A 21,388-nucleotide genomic window follows, 5' to 3' on the forward strand; every position below is an offset into this window, starting at 1 on the left:
ACTATTAACCTGGGATTGTGATACCTCCAGTTCTGTTTTTCTTTTTCATGATTGCCTTGGCAATTGTGGTCTTTTGTAGTTCTATACACATTTTAGTACTGTTTGTTCTAGTTCTGTGGAGAAATGCTTTGTGTATTTTGATAGAGACTGCATTGAATCTGTGGATTGCTTTTGGTAGTATGACATTTTAATTCTACCAATCCATGCGCATGAAATTACTTTTCCATTTGCTTGTGTCATCTTCAGTTTCTTTTGCCAATGTCTTATAGTTTTCAAAGTACAGGTCTTTCACCTCGTTGGTTAAATTTATTCCTAGATATTTTGTTCTTTTTGGTGCAGTTGTATAAGATTTTCTTAATTTCTCTCTCTGCTACTTCATTATTAGTGTATAGAAATGCAACCAATTTTTATGTATTAATTTTATATTCTGCAGTTTTACTGAATTCACTTATTCTGGCAATTTTTTGGTAGAATCTTTAGGGTTTTCAACATATGGTATCATGTCATCTGCAAACCGTGACAGTTTTACTACTTCTTTACCAATTTGGACTTTTTTTCTCTCTGATTGCTGTGGCTAAGACCTCCTGTATTGTGTCCAATAAAAGTGGCAAGAACGGACATCCTTGTCTTCCTCTGGATCTTAGGGAAAATGCTCAGTATTTCACCATTATGTATGATGTTAGCTGTGTATTTTTCATATATGCCCTTTATTAAGTTGAGATAATGTTCCCTCTAACCCCATTTTGTCAAGAGTTTTTCTCTTGAGCAGATGTTGAATCTTGTTCAGTGCTTTCTCTGTATCTATTAAGATTCTTATCCTGTTCTGTTGATGTATATTATGTTGATTGATTTGCAAATATTGAAGCATCCCTGCTTCTCTAGGATAATATGTGATCAAGGATACTGACCAGTAATTTTCTTGTGGTGTCTTTGTGTTGATGGTTTTGCCTTAAGGGTAAATGCTAGTCTTGCAGAATGTATTCGGAAGCTTCTGGAGTTTTTTGGAATAGTTAGAGGAGAATACTTATGAACTCTTCTTTAAATATTTGGTAGAATTCATCTGTGAATTCATCTGGTCTTGGACTTTTGTTGGGAGGTTCTTGATTCTCAGTTCAATATCATTACTATTAATTATCTGATCAGATTTCCTGTTTCATCCTGATTTAGTTTCAGAAGATCTAGGAATTTCAGAAGTTTCTAGGAATTTAACCATTTCTTCTAGTCTGTCCACTTTGTCAGCATATAATATTTTTGTATTAGTTTCTTATAATCCTTTGTATTTTGTGATTTCAATTGCTATTTTGTTTCTGATTTTGTGTTTTTATTCCTTGATAATAAAGGTTTATCAATTTTGTCTGTTTTGTTTTTGTTTTTTTCCAAAGAACCAGCTTTTGGTTTCATTGATCCTTTACAATGTGTTTTTGGTCTCTATTTATTTCTGCTTCTGGTATTTATTTATTTATTTATTTATTTATTTATTTATTTATTTATTTATTTGCTCTGGTCTTTATTATATTCTACTTTAACTTGAGTTCTCTTCTCCTTTTTCTAGTTCTTTTAGGTATAAGTGTAGATTGAGATTTCTGTTGTCTTGAGGTAGGTCTGTATCACTATAAATTTCCCTTTAATGCTTTCTCTATAGCCCAAATATTTTAGGCCTTTGTTTTCATTTTCATGTTTCCATGTGTTATTTCCTCTTCGATTTGTTGACTGATTGGTTGTTAGTAGCATGTTGTTTAGCCTCCATGTGTTTGTCCTTTTTCCAGTTTTTCCTGTGATTGATTTCTAATTTCATAACATGTAGTTGGAGAAGATGTAGGATATTTCATTCTTATTAAATTTGAGATTTGTTTTGTGGCCTAACGTGATCTATTCTGGAGAATGTTCCATGTGTACTTGAAAAGATGTATATTTTTTTGCATGAAATATTCTGTATATATCTGAAGTTCATCTGGTCTGAAGTGTTGCTCAAAGACATTATTTCCTAATTGATTTTTCTGCTTGCATAATCTATTGATTTAAGTGGAGTGTCAGTATCCCCTACTATTACTATAGTATCCTCAGTAGTGCTCCCTTTATGTCTGCTACTTATATGCTTTATGTATTTAGGTGCTTTGGTGTTGCTGGCATAGATACTTAAAACCCATTAAACCTCTTGTTGAACTGATCCCTTTATCATTGTGTAATGTCCTTCTTTGTCTCATGTGACAGACATTGTTTTAAAGTCTATTTTGTCTAATAAAGTTTCTACCCTAGCTTTTTTTTTTTCCATCTCCATTCTCGTGGAATTTTTTTTTCCCATCCTTTCACTTTCAGGCTATATATGTCTTTAGATCTGAAGCAAGTCTCATGTAGACACCATGCAGATGGATCTTGTTTTTTATCCATTTGGCTGCCCTCTGTCTTTTGATTAGAATATTTAGACCATTGTTTTTTGGTTGTTTTACAGTTTTTATACTCTTCTTTCCTTGCTCTCTTTACTTGTGATTGATGACTTTCTGTAGTATTATGCTTAGCTTTCTATTTTTTTTTTTGTTTCTGTTATAGGTTTTGAGTTTATAGTTACCATGAGGTTCATATATAACATCCTAACTATATAGCAGTCTATAATAGTAATGATGATCACTTAAGTTTGAACCTATGCTAAAAGAGCTTTCTTACTCCCCCCTCCACATTTTATGTATGTTTTCATATTTTACTTCTTTTTATTCACAATTTTCTTTAACTATAAGCTTTTCTCTTAAAGGAGTTCCTTTGAGATTTCTTGTAACATTGGTTTAGTGCTGATGAACAACTCTTTTTTTGTCTGGGAAACTCTATCCTTTAATTTTCAATGACAGTCTTTTGGGGTAGAGTATTCTTGGTTGTAAGGTTTTTCCTTTCAGTACTTTGGCTATATCATGTCACTCCCACTGGCCTGCACAATTTCTGCTGAGAGATCAACCTGTGGGGTTTCCCTGGTATATAACTTTTTGCTTCTCTTTTGCTGCTTTTAAAATTCTCTTTATCTTTAACCTTTGACATTTTAATTATTATTGTGGCATAGTGTAGATTTCCATGGATTCAACTTGTTCAGACTTCTCTGTGCTTCCTGAATCTAGAGGTCTGTTTCCTTCTCCAGGTTAAGGATGTTTTCACCTATTTCTTAAAATACATTTTTCTGTCTCTCTTCTCCCTGTGGAACCCCTATAATGCAAATGTTTGCTTGATGTTGTCCAAGAGATCCTTTGACCTGTCCTTATTTTTTAAATTCTTTTTTCTTTTTGCGGTTTATCTTGGATGCTTTCCATTATCCTGTCTTCCAGATCTATATTTTTACATCTGCTAAACTACTGTGAATCTCCTCTACTGCATTTTCCATTTCAGTTATTGTATTATTCAGCTGTGGTTGGTTCTTTTTTATATTTATCTTTTCGTTGAAGTACTGAGTTCTTCCATTCTTCTCTGCAGCCCAGTGATCATTTTTATCATTACTTTAAACTCTTAAGCAGTATGCCTGATAATCTACATTTCATTTAGTTCTTTTTCTGAGGTTTTGTCTCGTTCTGTCATTTGGAGCATGTTCCTCTGTCTTGTCATTTTGATTTTTATGTCTATGAATTAGGTAGAACAGCAACTTTAATCTTGAAGGAACAGTCTTGTATATGGTCCTCCCTTGTATAGACTCTGTACTTGTAAGATTGGCTGGCTGGAGGTCCCTAAGTTGAAATATTCATGGGCTGGAATGGTCGCAGGGCTCTCCAAGCAGAGCCTGCCCTGGCAGGACAGCTGAGGCTGAAGTGAGGGCAATCCAGGGTGTCACGGGGTGCTCAATGCAGAGGTACCCTGGAGGGGTGACTGGAACTGAGGCTAACACAGGCTTTGGGGGCATGGGACACTCCATGCAGCAGGTGCCCTGGCAGGGCAGGTGGAACCTAGATGGGCATAGGCTTGGGGATTCCTACCATGCTCCATATTGGGGAGGGGGGAAGGGTGTCCCAGCAAAGCAGTTGGAGCCAATGCAGGCATGAGCCAGGAGGTCCCAGAGCACTCTGCATCCCAGGGCACCCTAGCAAACCATGTGAAGCTGAAGTGGTATGGAAGTTTTCTAGGGTTCTTTGTATCTCTGCCACCTCAGCGTAACACCTGGAGCTGCAGCAACTGCTGACCAGGGTGCACACTCTAGGGATGCCTAGGTGGGACAGCTAGAGCTGGTGTGGACTAGGGGCCCAGGGCTCAGTGGGGTGGTTATCCACTTAAGGTGCTGGACCCTGCTCCCATCCATTCTATCAAGGTGGAGGGGGGATGGAAATTGTGTATTCACCAGCCTCTCCAACCTGGAGAGAGTTTTAGTAGTGTCCCCATTGTGTGGCAGGGTTCTAGGGCTAGTCCTTTTATAGTTGCTCTTTTAAACCCCAGCTTTGTTTCCATGCCCTAGTGCAGACAAATTTGTTCCTGGTCCCCCAGAGCCATCCCTCTACACTGCAGTTGGCGACATCGGGTGGGAGTTCCCTTCATTCCATCTCTCCTGCTGTTCTGTCTGTGGTCTATCTTTTGTTGTACAGAAGCTGGTCAGTCAGCCCTCAGTTCTTCAGGAGGAATTGCTTTGTAAATAGGTGCAGAGTTGGCGTGTCCATGGCGGAGGTGAGTTTAGGGTCTTTCTACAGTGCCATTTTAGACCAGAATTAACAATATTTTTGCCTCATAATTGTAAACATCAGAAGTTTTTCCTTTGTAGATTCTTATCTCCTTTGAAGAAGATTTGTTGATAGGGACAGCCATATATTCTGTAACCTCTGAATCAAGATAATTAATGAGTTGCTTTGAGAATTATCAACATAGTAGTTCTTACGTACTTGATGACACGAATGGGAGAAGTAGAAGTCCCTCTATGATTTTACGTGTTCTAATGTTTGAAGATATTTCAGAAAAGTATAGGAAATTTTATTAACCTGTTCAAATTTTGGTCCATGCTGTCTTCGTATTTACTTGTAATCCTTCCAAGATTTCAGATATATCCCTAGGTAGCCCTTGAAACATTATAGTTCTGATTTCCAGATATGAAAAAAAATGTGAAACTCAGGGAGAAGTGACACTATCTGGCAGCTTCTATATAAGAGAAGGAAGCAGATCCCTTAAGGAAATAGCCTTAAACTGTAACTTCAAGGAAAGTACCATGACTGATTTAAAATAATATATTCACTGCCACCAATTCTGGATTAAAAGAAACACGTATTCAAGTTTTTTGAAGAGTTGTGGCCAAAAGGCTGTATTTACACAGCTGCTTTACAGTTTTGCTCCATAATATGTGGGTGTTGTAGAGCCTAAAGGAGCATCATTCACATATGATTTCAAATGTTAGGAATTCTGATTAGCATTACATTAGAAATTTCAAGGAAGAGCTTTTGAGTCACAATCCTTGGTGAAATATCCCCAAATAAGCATTTACCAAGGAGCATGAACTAGCTTTTACCTGAGTGATAAAATCATCTTGATTATTACTCTGAGGGCCTCAGCTAGCTGTAACATCAAATATTTCAACCTACTCCCTGAACTCTCTTTACAAACACAGTCAACCACAGAAAATAAGATACTTTTTTTCCATCAAGATATTTGCTGACATGCAGCTCACAGGCTGTTCACTGGTTTATTTCACACCAGCAGAGGGACTGGGCTTGTCCTTTGGATTAGGTTTGTCCATTAAAAACTGGAGACTGGGTGCCATGTGCCTTTAGGATTCTAAAATCCCTTATTTTGTAGTGATGTGTTTTTATTAATGTCTTATAAAGATGACCTTTAAGGATTCTAGTATAATTGCTGTATCTTACAAATTCAGTTTCTCTTATCTTTATGATGTTCTAAATAAATGATAGTGTTTTATATGTTTTCTGTGAAAAAGGATTTTTTTTTAATTTAAAAGTATTTTTTTCATTGATTTAAAAATGTTTCCTGTCTAAAAAGAATGCATGCATGTATGTCTACATGGACCAACAGCAGTTCCAAATATTTTATTCCTCCCCTCCAAAATATAATATTCTTAGATGTAACAATTGATATTTAATGATATGAATGTTAATAATAAGTAGATTTTTTTAAAGTGGATTTTACCAGACTTGTTAAATTCACATATACTTGTATGTGGGGCAGATTTTTTTTTTGCTAAATTTCTTTACATGCGAATCTTAGTTCTATGGGGCTCATGTCTATACTATCTATGTGTGAGCTTTTATAGATTTTCTAGTTTGCTTTTCTCTTGTTTTAGGTTATAATGTGCTACATTTTGAATACCATTCTTTAAAAGTCTAGGGAATCCAATTTATAGTAGAATTAAAAAGTCATAATGATGTGTTTGTGCTCATTTGGATGAAGTGCAGCATTAGCTCTTGGGAAACCTTTTCCTATTCTTGGTATTTAGAAGGCAGTTCAAGGTAACACTAAAAGAACTAGAATATCAGCACATGACTTATGTTAAATGTGTTTGTAACTGGTAAAACATTTTAAAGGAGGTCTCATCATAAAAGGAATTCCAATACTACTTTTATTTTTACTAGCTTAAAGGAAAAGCAATGGAATATTGAATGAATTTTATATTAAGACCAAATATTCTATAGTTCTCTCCCTTAAGATCTCAGTTGAAAATCATGGCTTCACTTCACTCAAGGGTTGGAATTGTGTATTGTCATCAGTGATAAGATGTACTATGTTTGTAAGATTTTCTTGTGTGTTTCAACAAAGGAAAATGCAGTGTTACAAAGTTTTACTACAATATAACTACCTGAAATATCTTCCCTTACATATAGCTCTAGTTTTCAAACCACAGTATCTGGAATATTTTTTCTTACAAATTTAATAGTAATATAGTTTTCCTATAACCATTTTCTGGATATATTACAAAACCGTATAACTTTAGCCTTAATTATCATAGTATCTATCACTGTGTATCTGAAGATTTTTTTATTTGTAATTTAGTGAAAACTATATTAATACATGTCCTTATAAAATTATGGTATCTATACTGATAGCAATTGAAGTTTGTGGTATATTGATCCAACTTCCAGTGGGATAAAAGAGTCATAATTATGTATTTAAAATTTATTTTAATGCCTTGATCAGTTAAATTTATATTTTTAATTCTCAGATATTGTTATAGTTGAGAAAATCAGTCTGAGTCTTGATGTCTAATCTCAAATATCAAATATTACACATGAATTAGAAGTAACTTATATGTCTATCTTAAATATCATCCATGGAATAAATTATCCGTGAAGTAAGCAGTAAGTAGTTCTACTTACTTAGTAGTCAGTACTTTATGGATATACCATGAAGTAGTAAGCTACTCTAATTTAGAGATGATGTCTCAGATTGTACATAATAATCATTTCTAAATTTGTTAGGCAGTTACTGTGAGCCAAATGTTAAAGCTAGTATTTTAAATATAGACATATAGGTATATGTGTAACTAATAATTATATATAAATGTACATTTATATGGAGAGAGTTTAATATACATATCATTTATTGGATATATTGAAGAGTTTATATAAATAGGCATAATTGTATTCCTCACAACCAATCTGAAATAGTATTAATGTCAATTTATAGAAAAATATAAATTACCCAGGGTTTCACAACTAGTAAATACCTGTGTAATAGGATGTGAATTCTGTGTATTATCAGTAAGCTATTTGTGTATATTTGTTATTCTGCCTGCAGCTAAGCCAAATTAAGTTTTAAAAAATCACACATGTATATAACAGTGATTGCTAAACTGAGTTTGGAGATGCCCAGTGATAAAATCTGATAGTAGCAAAGGAATAGTAATGACAACGGAGGGATGGAACAGAGTATTAGGAATTATACTAGAGATTTTGAAACCTGAATCCTGGTCCTTTTTCACATGATCTTAGGAAGCCACCCACCATATGCTTTCTATACTTTATATATCAGGTTATTTCTCCATGTTGGATCTTTGAGCAGTTTAGACCTGTAAAGCTAACAGAGGGGATCTGAAGCTATTTGGTTTTTTTTCTAATGAAAGTAGTACATTGACGTTGGAGAACAAAATACGAAAACAAGAAAAAGAAGTCACTTCTAACCCATCATCAATCAGGAACATTATTGCCATTTGGAGTACTTCCTTCTAATGTTTATCTGTGTGCATGTTCACAAAGTCAAGATCACACTCAGTATGTCAATTCCCTCTCAATTCCATTTTACCACATCATTAAATTTTTTTTATAAAGTGTCATTTTAAATTATTGTATGATAGTCCATCATTTATATGTGCTGTCAAAGACTAACATTTTAGAAGTCTAACAGAAATCCCAACTTTATTTGCAAGAAAAATGACTTAAATGCCTTTGCTTTTGTCTAGAAATCCAGAAACTTGGTGTTTGTTTTATTAAATAAGGTTAATATAACAAATAGTGTATTCATCGATGTGATGACATTTACTTATTAGGCATATCTTTCAAAATTTAGACAATGAAGGAAGTAATAAGGATCTCTTGTGGTGAGATAGCTGTTAGCCCCTGAAGTGGAGGTGTCATCAACGCTGAGAAATGTGAACTACAGCAGCGTAGCTTGCCTTTTTAAATCATAATCTGCCCAAGGACTCTTTTAGACCTTTTTTCCTAATCACTCCTGCAACAATGACAGTTTAATACCACAGATATACTTTATATTTCTGTGTACCCTTTTAGCATCTAAGATCTTTTCTTGTCCCTTAAGGACCAATTTTCACCCTCCTGGGGATACTGCCCTCATTTAGAATGCATGACCTGGAGTAATCATTTAAGGTATTCTAACCATGTATTCAGGATAATTCCCATGCCATCCAGGATTTTTCCTGATGCCACTTATTTATATGCTCAGAAAATGAAAATTGAATCAAGATTTAACCCTAAACCAGTACTTCTCAAATCTTTTAGCCCACCAAGGGGTTAACTCAGTCAATTTCCCGATTGTCCATTTCTGGTTTAAAGACTCAGTGTTGTTCAAAGTCTGTTTTATCTTAAAAATTCATACAAATTTTACATTTTCCTCCTTGATAAATATGTATTCATTTCAAAATCTTAAAAAAAAAAAAATGGGGCAGCCCAGGTGGCTCAGTGGTTTAACACCGCCTTCAGCCCAGAGCCTGATCCTGGAGACCCGGGATCGAGTCTCACATCAGGCTCCCTGCATGGAGCCTGCTTCTTCCTCTGCCTGTGTCTCTATGTCTCTCATGAGTAAATAAATAAAATTCTTTAAAAATAACTTTCTCACATCCTTAAGTAAAATTGGTGCTCCAGAAAGATATACTGTTTATATCCTAAGACTCCATATATTCTTGCACTTACTTTGATATGGTTGCCATTTCTCATAGTTAGAAAATACGATGAGCATGGGCAGCAGCACTAGAATAAACACATGTCATCCTTAAGAAGATACAGAAATTCCCATTGAGTTGATAAGAGTCATAGTTATTACACTGTATACCCCCAAATTATAACAACTTTTGGAAAACTATAAGATAATTTCATCTTCTGTCTCATTGCTCCTTTCTATTACCTATCCATTATAAAGGCAATAAGGACCTGATGTCTCTTTTAGACATTGTGAAAAAAGAACAAGTGGGAAAGTGAAGGCTGTCTGTAAACTTTGGGGAAGGATATATAGAAAGAGGGATTGCTTTTAAGCAGTTTGCTCTAATGATGAGCATGAAAATGATCTGTTCTCCCCCTATTTCTTTTTTTAAGGATTCCTTTTTTTTTTTTTCTTAAGAGAATCTCGGGCAAGCTCCATGCCCAGCATACAGCCCAAAGCAGGGTGCAGTCTCACAACCCTGACATGACCTGAGCTGAAATCAAGAGTTGGCTGCTTAACCAGCTGAGCCACCCAAGAGCCCCTCCCTGCCCCTCCCCACCCCTTTTTTTTTAATAGTTTACACTCTTAGTTCAGATTGTAACAGATCTTCCTTACTAAGATGTTGCTTAAAAGCTTTCCATGGAATTAAGCACTCACAACAAGTTTCATGTTTTGTTCCTCTTCCACACTTCTCTGACATTACTATTAATTTATAGTAATTACTGTCACAGTATTTAAATATAGCAGTTACCATAGATGTGAATTCATTGTCCTTTCCTTTTAACGTTCAGTATATGTGCTGAAAAGACCATTACATTAATTAATTTGCATTCTGCCTCACCATAAGGGATAAATAATACCTCTAAAAATGAAATAGGAAAATAGATTTAGAGAGTGAAAATTGTACAAATGGCTTAGCTTAAGGTCAAAATCTTAGTTGCCAAAGTGAAATGCACCTGACCAATCCCATCTCCATGTGATGTTCCTCATCTGTATCTAGAAAAGTCTCTTGTAGCTGTAAGTTACCTAGTGCAGAGCTACTCTATCCAGTTAAATCAATTGAACAAAAAATTAAGATATGCCAGACTAAAAAAAATATTCACCAATAGAAATTTATAACAGGTGGCCAGAGTTGCAACAGATTCCATTTTACTTCTCTTTGTAGGCTCAGATACATTGATAGTGTTCAAATTCCAAACATCTGGAGGAGGCAGGACAAGATGGCAGAAGAGTAGGGTCCCCAAGTCACCTGTCCTCACAAATTCCAAACATCTGTAAGATTCTGAAGAGATATCAGCACTCTTGAGGAAATAAACTTTGAGTTAGAGCAGTGAGGACTAGGATTAAATGAGCTGGAATATGTGACTTTGGAATTCAAGAGAAAATACCTATTAGGAAAATAAATCTTTAAGAAGTCCCTTTTTTTTTTTAAATGAAAAGTCTTTAAAATCTATTGTGATTCCTTCCAGAGGTTGTTTGAATCACTTTCCATAGTTGATATTTCAAATATATTTTGTGTGAAAAAAAATACCAGTTCCAGGATCAGAGATATCTTCACTTCTCTAGAGTTGATTTAATCATCATGTCTGTGTATGTGTTTTTCGTTGCTAACTTAGGTTTCCTGAATTATGTTTACTACTTATTTTTTCAAGTATAGTCATCTGCAAATTCCATTGTCAGTATTTATTAGAGCCACCTTACATAACAGATAAGTTCCTTGGGTTGTTCCTGGTGAAAGGTGTCATTTTTGTGTGTGTCCTTTACCAGGATCAAAAATCCGTATGTTTAGGGTAAGGACAAGATGGTAGAATAGGTAGCCCTGAGGTCACCTCCTCCCACAGACACATTAAGCCTATAACTACAGATAGAGCAACTCTTTCTGAGAATGACCTGAAGACTAGCAAAACCGTTCTTCCACATCAAGAAGGGTAGAAGGAGCAGAGATGAGATGTGGCTGGGAACCAAGGCCCCGGCACAGCAACCCAGAAGCAGGAGGGATATCACAGGTTATAGAGGTCCTCCCTGAGGAGTTAGCAGTTTAACACTGGGCACCCTTCACCCTAGGGATGTGCATCAGGAATATGAAACCCAATGATGTTTTTGAAAATCAGTGGGGCTTCACTTCAGAAGAGCCTGAGGGCCATAGAAAATCAAGATTCCACTCTACTCTTAAAGGGCCTGTACATAAACTTACTCCAAGACCCAGCACCGAGGCAGCAGTTTGAAAAGCACCAGGGCCATTAGTGAAGATTCAGTAATTATTTTAGGATATATGCAGGTTGGGGCAGAGATCTGCAGGAATAGAAGTGTTGGCAGACACCATTTTTCTTGCCTTCCTTCAGCCTCGTTCATCCAATGCTGGTGGTCTCCAGTTTGGATGTTCTCCATCTACTTTCCCAGCACTGCTCTCCCCACTCTGCCCTTTCCTATATAGATCTCCCCCTAAAATGTTTCTACCATGTCACACCTAGAAGGCAGCTTTGGTCAGGACGAGGGTAGAGGCCAATCCCACCCACACACACAGCTCACACATGCAATACCCCTGAAGCACCTGCTTCTGATGACCAGGGGTGATTGTATAGGACACCATCTATATAAGGCCCCTATCTTCAAGACCAGGAGACATAGCTGACTTACCTAATACATAGAAGCAAACACAGAGTCAGGCAAAATGAGGAGATAGGAAGAATTTCCAAATGAAAGAACAAGGCAAAACCTCAGGAGGGTGGGGAAGAGAAGCTAAATGAAACAGATATGCAATCCATCTGATAAGGAGTTCAAATAAATTGGTCTTAAAGACACACTGAGAATTTCAACAAAGAAAACATTAAAAAAGAACCAACCAGAGCTGAACAATACAGTAACTGAGTTGAAAACTACACTAGAGGAAATCAGTAGTAGCTTAGAGGAAGCAGAAGAATGGGTCAGCAATCTCAAAGGCCAAGGAGTGGAAATCATCCAAGCTGAACAGCAAAAAGGAAAAATAATCTGAAAAAAAATGAGGATAGGTTAAGGGACCTCTTGGACAACATCAAGCATTCTGACATTTATAATATAAGGGTCTCAGAAGGAGAAGAGAAAGGAACAGAAAACATACTTGAAGAAATAATAGCTGCAAACTTCTCTAACTTGGAAAGAAAATACATTCAGGACCAGAAAGCACAGAGAGCCCCAAACAAGATGAACCTAAAGACGTTCACACAAGCACATAATAATTAAAATGCCAAAAAATAATATGAGAGAATCTTAAAAGCAACAAAAAGGAAAGCAACTAGCTATGTACAAGGAGCACCTGTAAGACTTTCAGCAGATATTTCAGCAGAAACTTTGCAGGCCAGTAGGGAGTGCATGATATATTCAAAGTACTAAAGGGGGTGGGGGGGGGAAACCCACTATCAAGAATACTGTATTTGGCAAGATTATCATTCAGAATTGAAGGAGAGATAGTGTTTCCCAAACGAAAGAGTTCATCACTAAACCAGCCTTACAGGAAATATTAAAAGGACTTCTTAAGTGGAAGGGGGGAAAGGCTTTATATAGTAAAACTAATAGATCAATTACTTACAAAACTACCCCAAAGGTTAGAAGACAAACATGGTAAACAGCTGTACCTACAGTAATTACCTAAGGGGTGCACATATTACACAATGCAATGGAGTAGAGGGTAGAAACATAGTGCTTTCAAAAGGAGTTCAAACAAGTGACAATCAAAATAAACTGCTATATAAATAGGGAGTTACAAAATGGATGAAAGATCTAAATGTGAGACAAGATTCCATCAAAATCCTAGAGGAGAACACAGGCAACACCCTTTTTGAACTTGGCCACAGTAACTTCTTGCAAGATACATCCATGAAAGCAAAAGAAACAAAAGCAAAAATGAACTATTGGGACTTCATCAAGATAAGAAGCTTTTGCACAGCAAAGGATACAGTCAACAAAACTCAAAGACAACCTACAGAATGGGAGAAGATATTTGCAAATAACATATCAGATAAAGGGCTAGTTTCCAAGATCTATAAAGAACTTCTTAAACTCAACACCAAAGAAACAAACAATCCAATCATGAAATGGGCAAAAGACATGAAGAGAAATCTCACAGAGGAAGACATAGACATGGCCAACATGCACATGAGAAAATGCTCTGCATCACTTGCCATCAGGGAAATACAAATCAAAACCACAATGAGATCCCACCTCACACCAGTGAGAATGGGGAAAATTAACAAGGCAGGAAACCACAAATGTTGGAGAGGATGCGGAGAAAAGGGAACCCTCTTACACTTTTGGTGGGAATGTGAACTGGTGCAGCCACTCTGGAAAACTGTGTGGAGGTTCCTCAAAGAGTTAAAAATAGACCTGCCCTACGACCCAGCAATTGCACTGTTAGGGATTTACCCCAAAGATTCAGATGCAATGAAACGCCGGGACACCTGCACCCCGATGTTTCTAGCAGCCATGTCCACAATAGCCAAACTGTGGAAGGAGCCTCGGTGCCCATCGAAAGATGAATGGATAAAGAAGATGTGGTTTATGTACACAATGGAATATTACTCAGCCATTAGAAACGACAAATACCCACCATTTGCTTCAACGTGGATGGAACTGGAGGGTATTATACTGAGTGAAGTAAGTCAATCGGAGAAGGACAAACAGTGTATGTTCTCATTCATTTGGGGAATATGAATAATAGTGAAAGGGAATATAAGGGAAGGGAGAAGAAATGTGTGGGAAATATCAGAAAGGGAGACAGAACATAAAGACTCCTAACTCTGGGAAATGAACTAGGGGTGGTGGAAGGGGAGGAGGGCGGGGGGTGGGGGTGAATGGGTGACGGGCACTGAGGGGGACACTTGACGGGATGAGCACTGGGTGTTATTCTGTATGTTGGTAAATTGAACACCAATAAAAATTAAATAAATAAATAAATAAATAAATAAGGAGTTATATATGAAAACCCTTGGTAACAAACTAAAAACCTGTCATACACAAAAAAGTAAAAGGAAATCCAAGCATAACACTAAAAAATGTCATCAAATCAAAAAGGGAGAGCAAAAGAGAGAATTGTGAACAGAGAATTGTGAAAACATCCAAAAAACATTTAACAAAATAGCAATAACTACATATTTATCATGTCTTTAAATATAAATGAACTAAATGCTCCAACCAAAAGACACAGGGTGAACGAATGGATAAATAGGATCCATCCCTGTGCTGACTACAAGAGAGTTCACACCTTAAAGATACCTACAAAGAAAAGGCATGGAAAAAGGTATTCCATGAAAATGAGAAAACAAAAGGTGGACATCAGACAGACCTAAAAAGGGGGCATTACATAAGGATAAAGAGCAATCTAATGAGGATATAACAATGCTAACTACCTAAGTACCTAACATACTAACATTTAAATACATAAATAGTAACAGAATTAAAGGGAGAAATTGACACTAATGAAATCATAGCAGGAAACTTTAATACCTCACTTAAATCAATGGATAGATTATTCAGACAGAAAATCAATAAGGAAACAGTATCTTTGAATAACACATTACACTGAATGGACTAAGATTTATATGGAACTTATATGGAACGTTCCATCCCCAAGCAGCAAGATACACCTTCTTTTTAAGTGCACATGAAACCTTCCCCAGGATATGTCACATGTTCGGCATTAAAACAATAAATTTAAGAAGATTGAAATTTTATCAAGCATTTTTTTTTTATCACAATAGTATGAATTTAGGAAGCAGTTACAGCAACTGGAAGAAACACAAATACATGGAGACTAAACATTGCTAAACAATCTGGGTCAGTGAAGAAATCAAAGAAAAATTTTTAAAAAAGATACCTTGAGACAGATGAAAATGGAAACACAAACTTCCAAAATCTTTGGAATGCAGTGAAAACAGGGAAGATTATAGTAGTCCTACAGGCCTACCCCAAGAAACAACGGAAATCTCAAACTATTTAACCTTACCACCTAAGAACTGGAAAGAAGAACAAAGCCCAAAGTTAGAAGGAGAAGAAAGAAATAATAAAGATCAGAGTGGAAATAAATGAAAAGACTAAAGGGGGGGGGTTAAAAATCAACAAAACTAAGAGCAGGCTCTTAGAGAAAACAGGATAAACCTCTAGCCAGACTAAGCAAGAGAAAGAGGATTCAAATGAAATCAGAAATGAATGAGGAGGGACACCAGGGTGACTCAGTGGTTCAGTGTCTGCCTTTGGCTCATGGCCTGATCCTGGATTCCCAGGGTTAAGTACCAACCACATTGGGCTCCTTGCATGGAGCCTGCTTCTCCTCCCTCTGCTTGTGTCTCTGCCTCTCTTTCCATGTCTTTCCTGAATAAATAAATAAAATCTTTATTTAGAAAAAAAGAATGAGGAAAAGTTACAACTGACAAATACAAAGGATTATAAAAGGCTACTACAAAAAATTATTTGCCAGTAATTTGGACAACCTAGATGAAATAATAGCTAACTCCCTAGAAACACAATCTTCCAAGACTGACTCAGAAAGAAATAATATGAACAGACCAATTACTAGTAATGAAGTTGAACCAGTGATTTAAAAATTCCCAGGAAACACAAGTTCAGGACCAGATGGATTCACAAGTGAACTCTACCAAACATTTAAAGAAAAGTTAATATATATCCTTCTCAAAATACTCCCAAAAATTGAAGAGGAAGGAACATTTCCAAATTCAATCTATGATAGCAGAATTAACCCTCATAGCAAAATCAGACAAAAGATATTATTTTTAAAAATTACAGGCTGATATCCTGAGAGAACGTAGATACAAAAATCCTCAACAAAACATTAGCAGACAACATTCAAAAACACATTAAAAGCATCATTCACCCCAATCAAGTGGGATTTACTCCAGGGATACAAGGATGATTTAGTATCAGCAGATCAGTGTGATGCACATTAACAAAATGAAGGATAAAATATGATCATCTCAATAGATGTAGAAAAAGTTTTTGACAAAATTCAACATCTATTCATGATAAAGACTCTCAACAAAGTGGTTAGATGGGGAATATACCTCAACATAGTAAAGCTGTATACGACAGGCTCGCAGTTAACATCACACTCAACAGTGAAAAGCTATAAGCTTTCCCTCTAGGATCAGAACAAGACAAGGATACTCTCACAACTTTGATTCAACGTAGTACTAAAAGTCCTAGTCACAGCAATCAAACAAATGCATCTAAGTTCCTAAGAAGTACCACCGTCACTATCTGCAGATGACATGATACCATACATAGAAAACTCTACCAAAAAACTATTAGGATAAATAAATTCAGTAAAATCACAAGATATAGAATTAACATATAAAAATTGTTATTTCTATATACTAATAATGGACCATCAGAAAAATTAAGAAAATAATCTCATTCGCAATTGTATCAAAAAGAATAAAATGCCCCAAAAAAGCCTCCCTCCAAAAACAAAGCAAAAAGAATAAAATGCCTATGAATAAAACTTAGCCAAGGAAGTTAAAAACCTGTACTTTGAAAACTATAAGATACTGGTAAAAGAAGCTGAAGATGGCACAACTAAATGGAAAGATGTGTTCGTGGATTGGAAGTATTTATGTTGCTAAAATACCATACTACCCAAAGTAGTCTACAGATTGGATGCAATCGCTATCAAAGTACCAATAGCATTTTCACAGACCTAGAACAAATAGTACTAATATTTGCATGAAACCACAAAGAATTTAAGCTTTGTTCCTATCTCAAGAATGCTTTAGCTATTTGAAGTACCCCAGTGCCATATTAAAACTATACTACAAACTGTAGCAAAACGGCATGTTACTGGCACAAAAACAGACACATACATCACTGGAACAGAATAGAGAGCCTGGAAATAAACCCACATGTCTAAGGTCAATCTGTGATAAAGATGATCAGAATATAAAATGGGGAAAAGACAATCTTTTCATTAAATGGTATTGAGAAAACTGGGCCACTTCACACTATATGTGAAAAGAAACTCAAAGTAGGATTAAAGACCTAAATGTAAGACTTGAAACCTTAAAAGTCCAAAGAGAAAAACGTATGTAGTAAATTAGACCTCAATCTTAATTTTTTTTTTTTTTTTTTTTTTTTGCATCTCTCTCTTCAGGGCAGGGTGACAAAAGCAAAAATTAACAATTGCTACTACACCAAACTCAAAAACTTTTGCACAGCAAAGGAAACCATCAATAAAGTGAAAAGGCAACCCACTGAGAGAGGAAATCTGCAAATTATATACCCAATAAAGGGTTAATACTCAAAATATATAAAGAACTCCTATAACTCAACACCAAAAAAAAAAAAAAAATCCAATAAAAAAAAATTGGCAGAGGACCTGAATAGACATTTTTCAAAAAAAAAAAAAAAATACAAATGGCCAACAGACACGTGAAAAGATGCTCAACATCACTAATCATTAGGGAAATGCCAATCAAAATCACAATGGGAGTATCACCTCACACCTGTCGGAATGGCTATCATCAAGAAGCAAGCATTGGAAGGATGTGGGGAAAAGGGAACTCCTGTACTGTTGGTGGGAATGTAAACTGGCGTAGCTACTACAGAAAATATATGGAGATTCCTTTAAAAAATAAAACTACCATATGATATGATCCAGCAATTCTACTTCTCAGTATTTACCCAAAGAAAACAAAAATAGTAATTTGAAAATATACATGCAATTTTGTATTATTTACAGTAGCCAAGACATGGAAGCAATATAAGTGTCCATCAACAGATGGATAAAGATATATATACACACCCAGAGACACACACTGGGGAATATTAGCCACAAATAGTGACATCTTGCCATTTGTGACAATGTGGATGGACCTAGAGGGTATCATGCGAAGTAAAATAAGTCAAATACCATAAAATTTCACTTGTATGTGCAATCTAAAAAAAAATGAAAAAAAAAACCAGACATAAATACAGAGAACTGGTGGTTATGTGGAATTTGGGGAATGGGCAAAATAGCTGAAGGAGATTAAGAGGTACAGGCTTCCAGTGAGAACACAGGCACAGCATAGGGAATATAGTCAGTGACATCATGATACCTTTGTAGGGTGACAGTAACTACACTCACTGGTATCTTGTAATGTTTATAAATGTCAAATCACTGTTTACACCTGAAACTAATATAATGTATGTCCACTCTACTTCAATTAAAAATACACATGGTTAGGGATCCCTGGGTGGCGCAGCGGTTTGGCGCCTGCCTTTGGCCCAGGGCGATCCTGGAGACCCGGGATCGAATCCCACGTCGGGCTCCCGGTGCATGGAGCCTGCTTCTCCCTCTGCCTGTGTCTCTGCCTCTCTCTCTCTCTCTCTCTCTCTCTCTCTCTCTCTCTGTGACTATCATGAATAAATAAATAAAAATTAAAAAAAAATAAAATACACATGGTTATTAAATTTAAAAGTTGTAAATCTTAAAACTTCATTGTCAATTAATACTAGTAGGTGTGTCTCCAGCTGCCATAGTATCCTTCCCACTTTAGGAGCATATTCAGCTGTTCTTTTCAAAGATGCTTGACATTCATATGTCCTTCTTAGTATTTTGGGCAAAAGCAAAATAACAGTATCAGAAAAACTCTTAAAGAGTCACCTGTAGAAAATGAGGAATTTAGACTTGCATTTAAGTGTAGGTATTTTTTTCTCACCCAAAAGTAAATCAGAACAGACAAGATTTCAATGTATGAATTCTGTGGTGATTGATTAAAGGGTAAGCTTGCTAGAATTTCTAACGGTTTTTCTGGAAATCATTAGAAGCAAAGTAAAATTTATTGTCCATCGCTGCAATGACATAATGGAAATACTTAATAGAAAGTAAATGGAACCTAAAAACCTAGTGAGAAATGCGATTTAGCAGACCAGAATAACTTGAGATGTTTAGTCATAAATGCAAGAAACGGTACTTAAGTATGCCCTTAGAGTTATCATTTGGCATTTGTCAGTGGCCTGAGAAAGGATATTAAAGAAGTGTCAGTGTCTAAAAAGTCTTAAATCCGTTAATGTGTTTCACGGCATAAATTCGATAATTTCTAATCATCGTTTTAGAATCTAAACTTTTGAAATCCAGCACAAATACCGATACCATGGGCATCCATGACACAGTGCCTTCTCGGTGCCCAGCCCACGCCCTGTGACCTGCGGGGGGCGGGGGCGGGGGGGGGGGCTCGAGGTCTCTGCCTTGGGGTACGGTCTCCCCGTGGGCACCAGTGTCCTTTCATGGAGCTCTGAGAAACTCCTCAGGGGACGGACTCAGAGCCCGGATCTCCGCGGCCGGCTTCGCGGTTTCCCCAGCAGAACTTCGTGCCCGGAACCGGGGTAAAGTAGGCGAGCAAAGCCGAGCGTCTGCCTCTCCGTTCAGCCTCTTCCACCACCAGTAGCTCGAAGCGTCGAGGCTGTTACTGACCTGAGTCCGACTGGCAGGGGCGCGGGGCGCCGGGCGCCGGGGGGGCCTGCTCGGGGTGGGTGGGGCTCCTGGCCTTTGCTCCTGGCCTTCCCTCCCTCCTCCACGCGTCGTCTCTCGGGGCTCCACGGATCGCCTGCGGAAGCGGGGATGAAGTCGTGCTGACCCCTCAAACTTGCAGCACTTGCGGACCCAGTTCAGAGGGGGACAAGGCAGCCCTCCCCGCGACAGCACGCGAAACACGGGGGGGGGGAACGTTCACGCGTGGGGATGATGAGAGGCAGTAGGGCTTTCACGTACAAGACCAAGGGGAGGCGGGATCTTTACTTCATCCCATTATTTACAGGATACCTCTTCTCTTCTCTTCTCTTCTCTTTCTTCTCTTCTCTTCTTTCTTCTCTTCTCTTCTCCTTCTCTTTCTTTAATCTTCACAGACGGCTCGCAGGCACCAGCCCGGCCTCCCAAGCCGCGCCCGCGCAGGGCCGCCCCCGAGGTCCAGCACAGGAAGCCCCACGGGCCCGAGGCGGCGTCGGAAAACGTGGACGCGAAAATCGCCAAACTCATGGGGGAGGGCTATGCCTTCGAGGAAGTGAAGAGGGCGCTGGAGATCGCCCAGAACAACGTCGACGTGGCCCGGAGCATCCTGCGCGAGTTCGCCTACCCGCCTCCCGTCTCCCCGCGGCTGCACCTCTAGCGGCCGGGCGGCCGGGGCCTCGCCCCGCCAGGGCCTCGCCCGCCAGGCCTCGCCCCGCCAGGGCCTCGCCCCGCCGGCCGTGCTGCTCCAATCAGGGTTGAACTGACAGAAGTGATCTGAAGACGTTTACTTACGTCCCTTCAACTTCGAGACCTGTGAACCGCTTCTCCTTGTTTACACGTCGGCCGACTCGCGGCCCGCTGCGCGCCTCCAGGTTCGCTGCCACGCCCGCCCCCCCCCCCCCCCCCGCCGCCGCCGCCGCCTCCACAGACGCCCGCGAGGCAGCCGGCGGGGCGGCGGCGACGTCACGGCCGCGGCGACGTCACGCGGTCACGCGCCCGCCCCGCCCCGCCCCACGCGCCGCCGGGTCCAACGCCATTTCGCCCAGTCACAAGATGCTTCAGAGGTTCTGATCTTCAACGTATCGAACTAATGCAAAAAAAAAAAAAAGAAAAGAAAAAAGGAAAAAAAAAGTGTGTGGCCTTCACTACTGAGTCTTTCTTTTGGAAACCTTTGCTGTTGTGAGACGGGGAAATTATGAATGTATAAAGCGTTTTCTTCGTCGGTGAACTCGCTGCCTCTCTGAGAAGGGGTTTTCGTACGATAGAGAGGAACGTCCCTTTTTAGCGAAAGTGTTGCGATCTCTGACCTCCCGGAGTCGCCTCTGGCACCCCTGGGGTGTCCCTACTCTGCAAAAACAGGAACCAGTAGGTGGGAAGCAGCGGCTGCGGAGGCGGGAGAAGCGCACTTGCGCGGGACGCCGTGCGGTGACGTCCTAGGACGCCGTGCTCTGACGTCCTAGGACGCCGTGCTCTGACGTCCTAGAGTGCGGCTCCCTGACCCTCAGGCCTGCGTTACCGTGAGGCGGGCCGAATCCGAGGGCCGACTCCCTGAAATGTATGAATAGTTTTCGGATAAAACTATGATCCTTC

The 21,388-nt window shown here is 38.5% G+C and overlaps 1 protein-coding gene across 8 annotated transcripts in view; it reads left to right on the forward strand.

Annotated features, from left to right (window-relative positions):
* Positions 1–20,683, forward strand: part of CBLB (Cbl proto-oncogene B) — a 214,076-nt gene extending 193,393 nt beyond the window's left edge. For all 8 annotated transcript variants that reach the window (XM_055316315.1, XM_055316310.1, XM_055316313.1 and 5 more), the window contains one exon: positions 20,197–20,683. In XM_055316315.1, the coding sequence (XP_055172290.1) occupies positions 20,197–20,456 (260 nt within the window). In that variant the 3' untranslated portion in view covers positions 20,457–20,683. The remainder of the gene's footprint in view (positions 1–20,196) is intronic.
* The last annotated feature ends 705 nt before the right edge of the window (positions 20,684–21,388 follow it).

Source organism: Nyctereutes procyonoides, unplaced genomic scaffold (genome assembly GCF_905146905.1).
Source record: "Nyctereutes procyonoides isolate TBG_1078 unplaced genomic scaffold, NYPRO_anot_genome, whole genome shotgun sequence".
In the NCBI taxonomy this organism is placed as follows: Eukaryota; Metazoa; Chordata; class Mammalia; order Carnivora; family Canidae; genus Nyctereutes; species Nyctereutes procyonoides.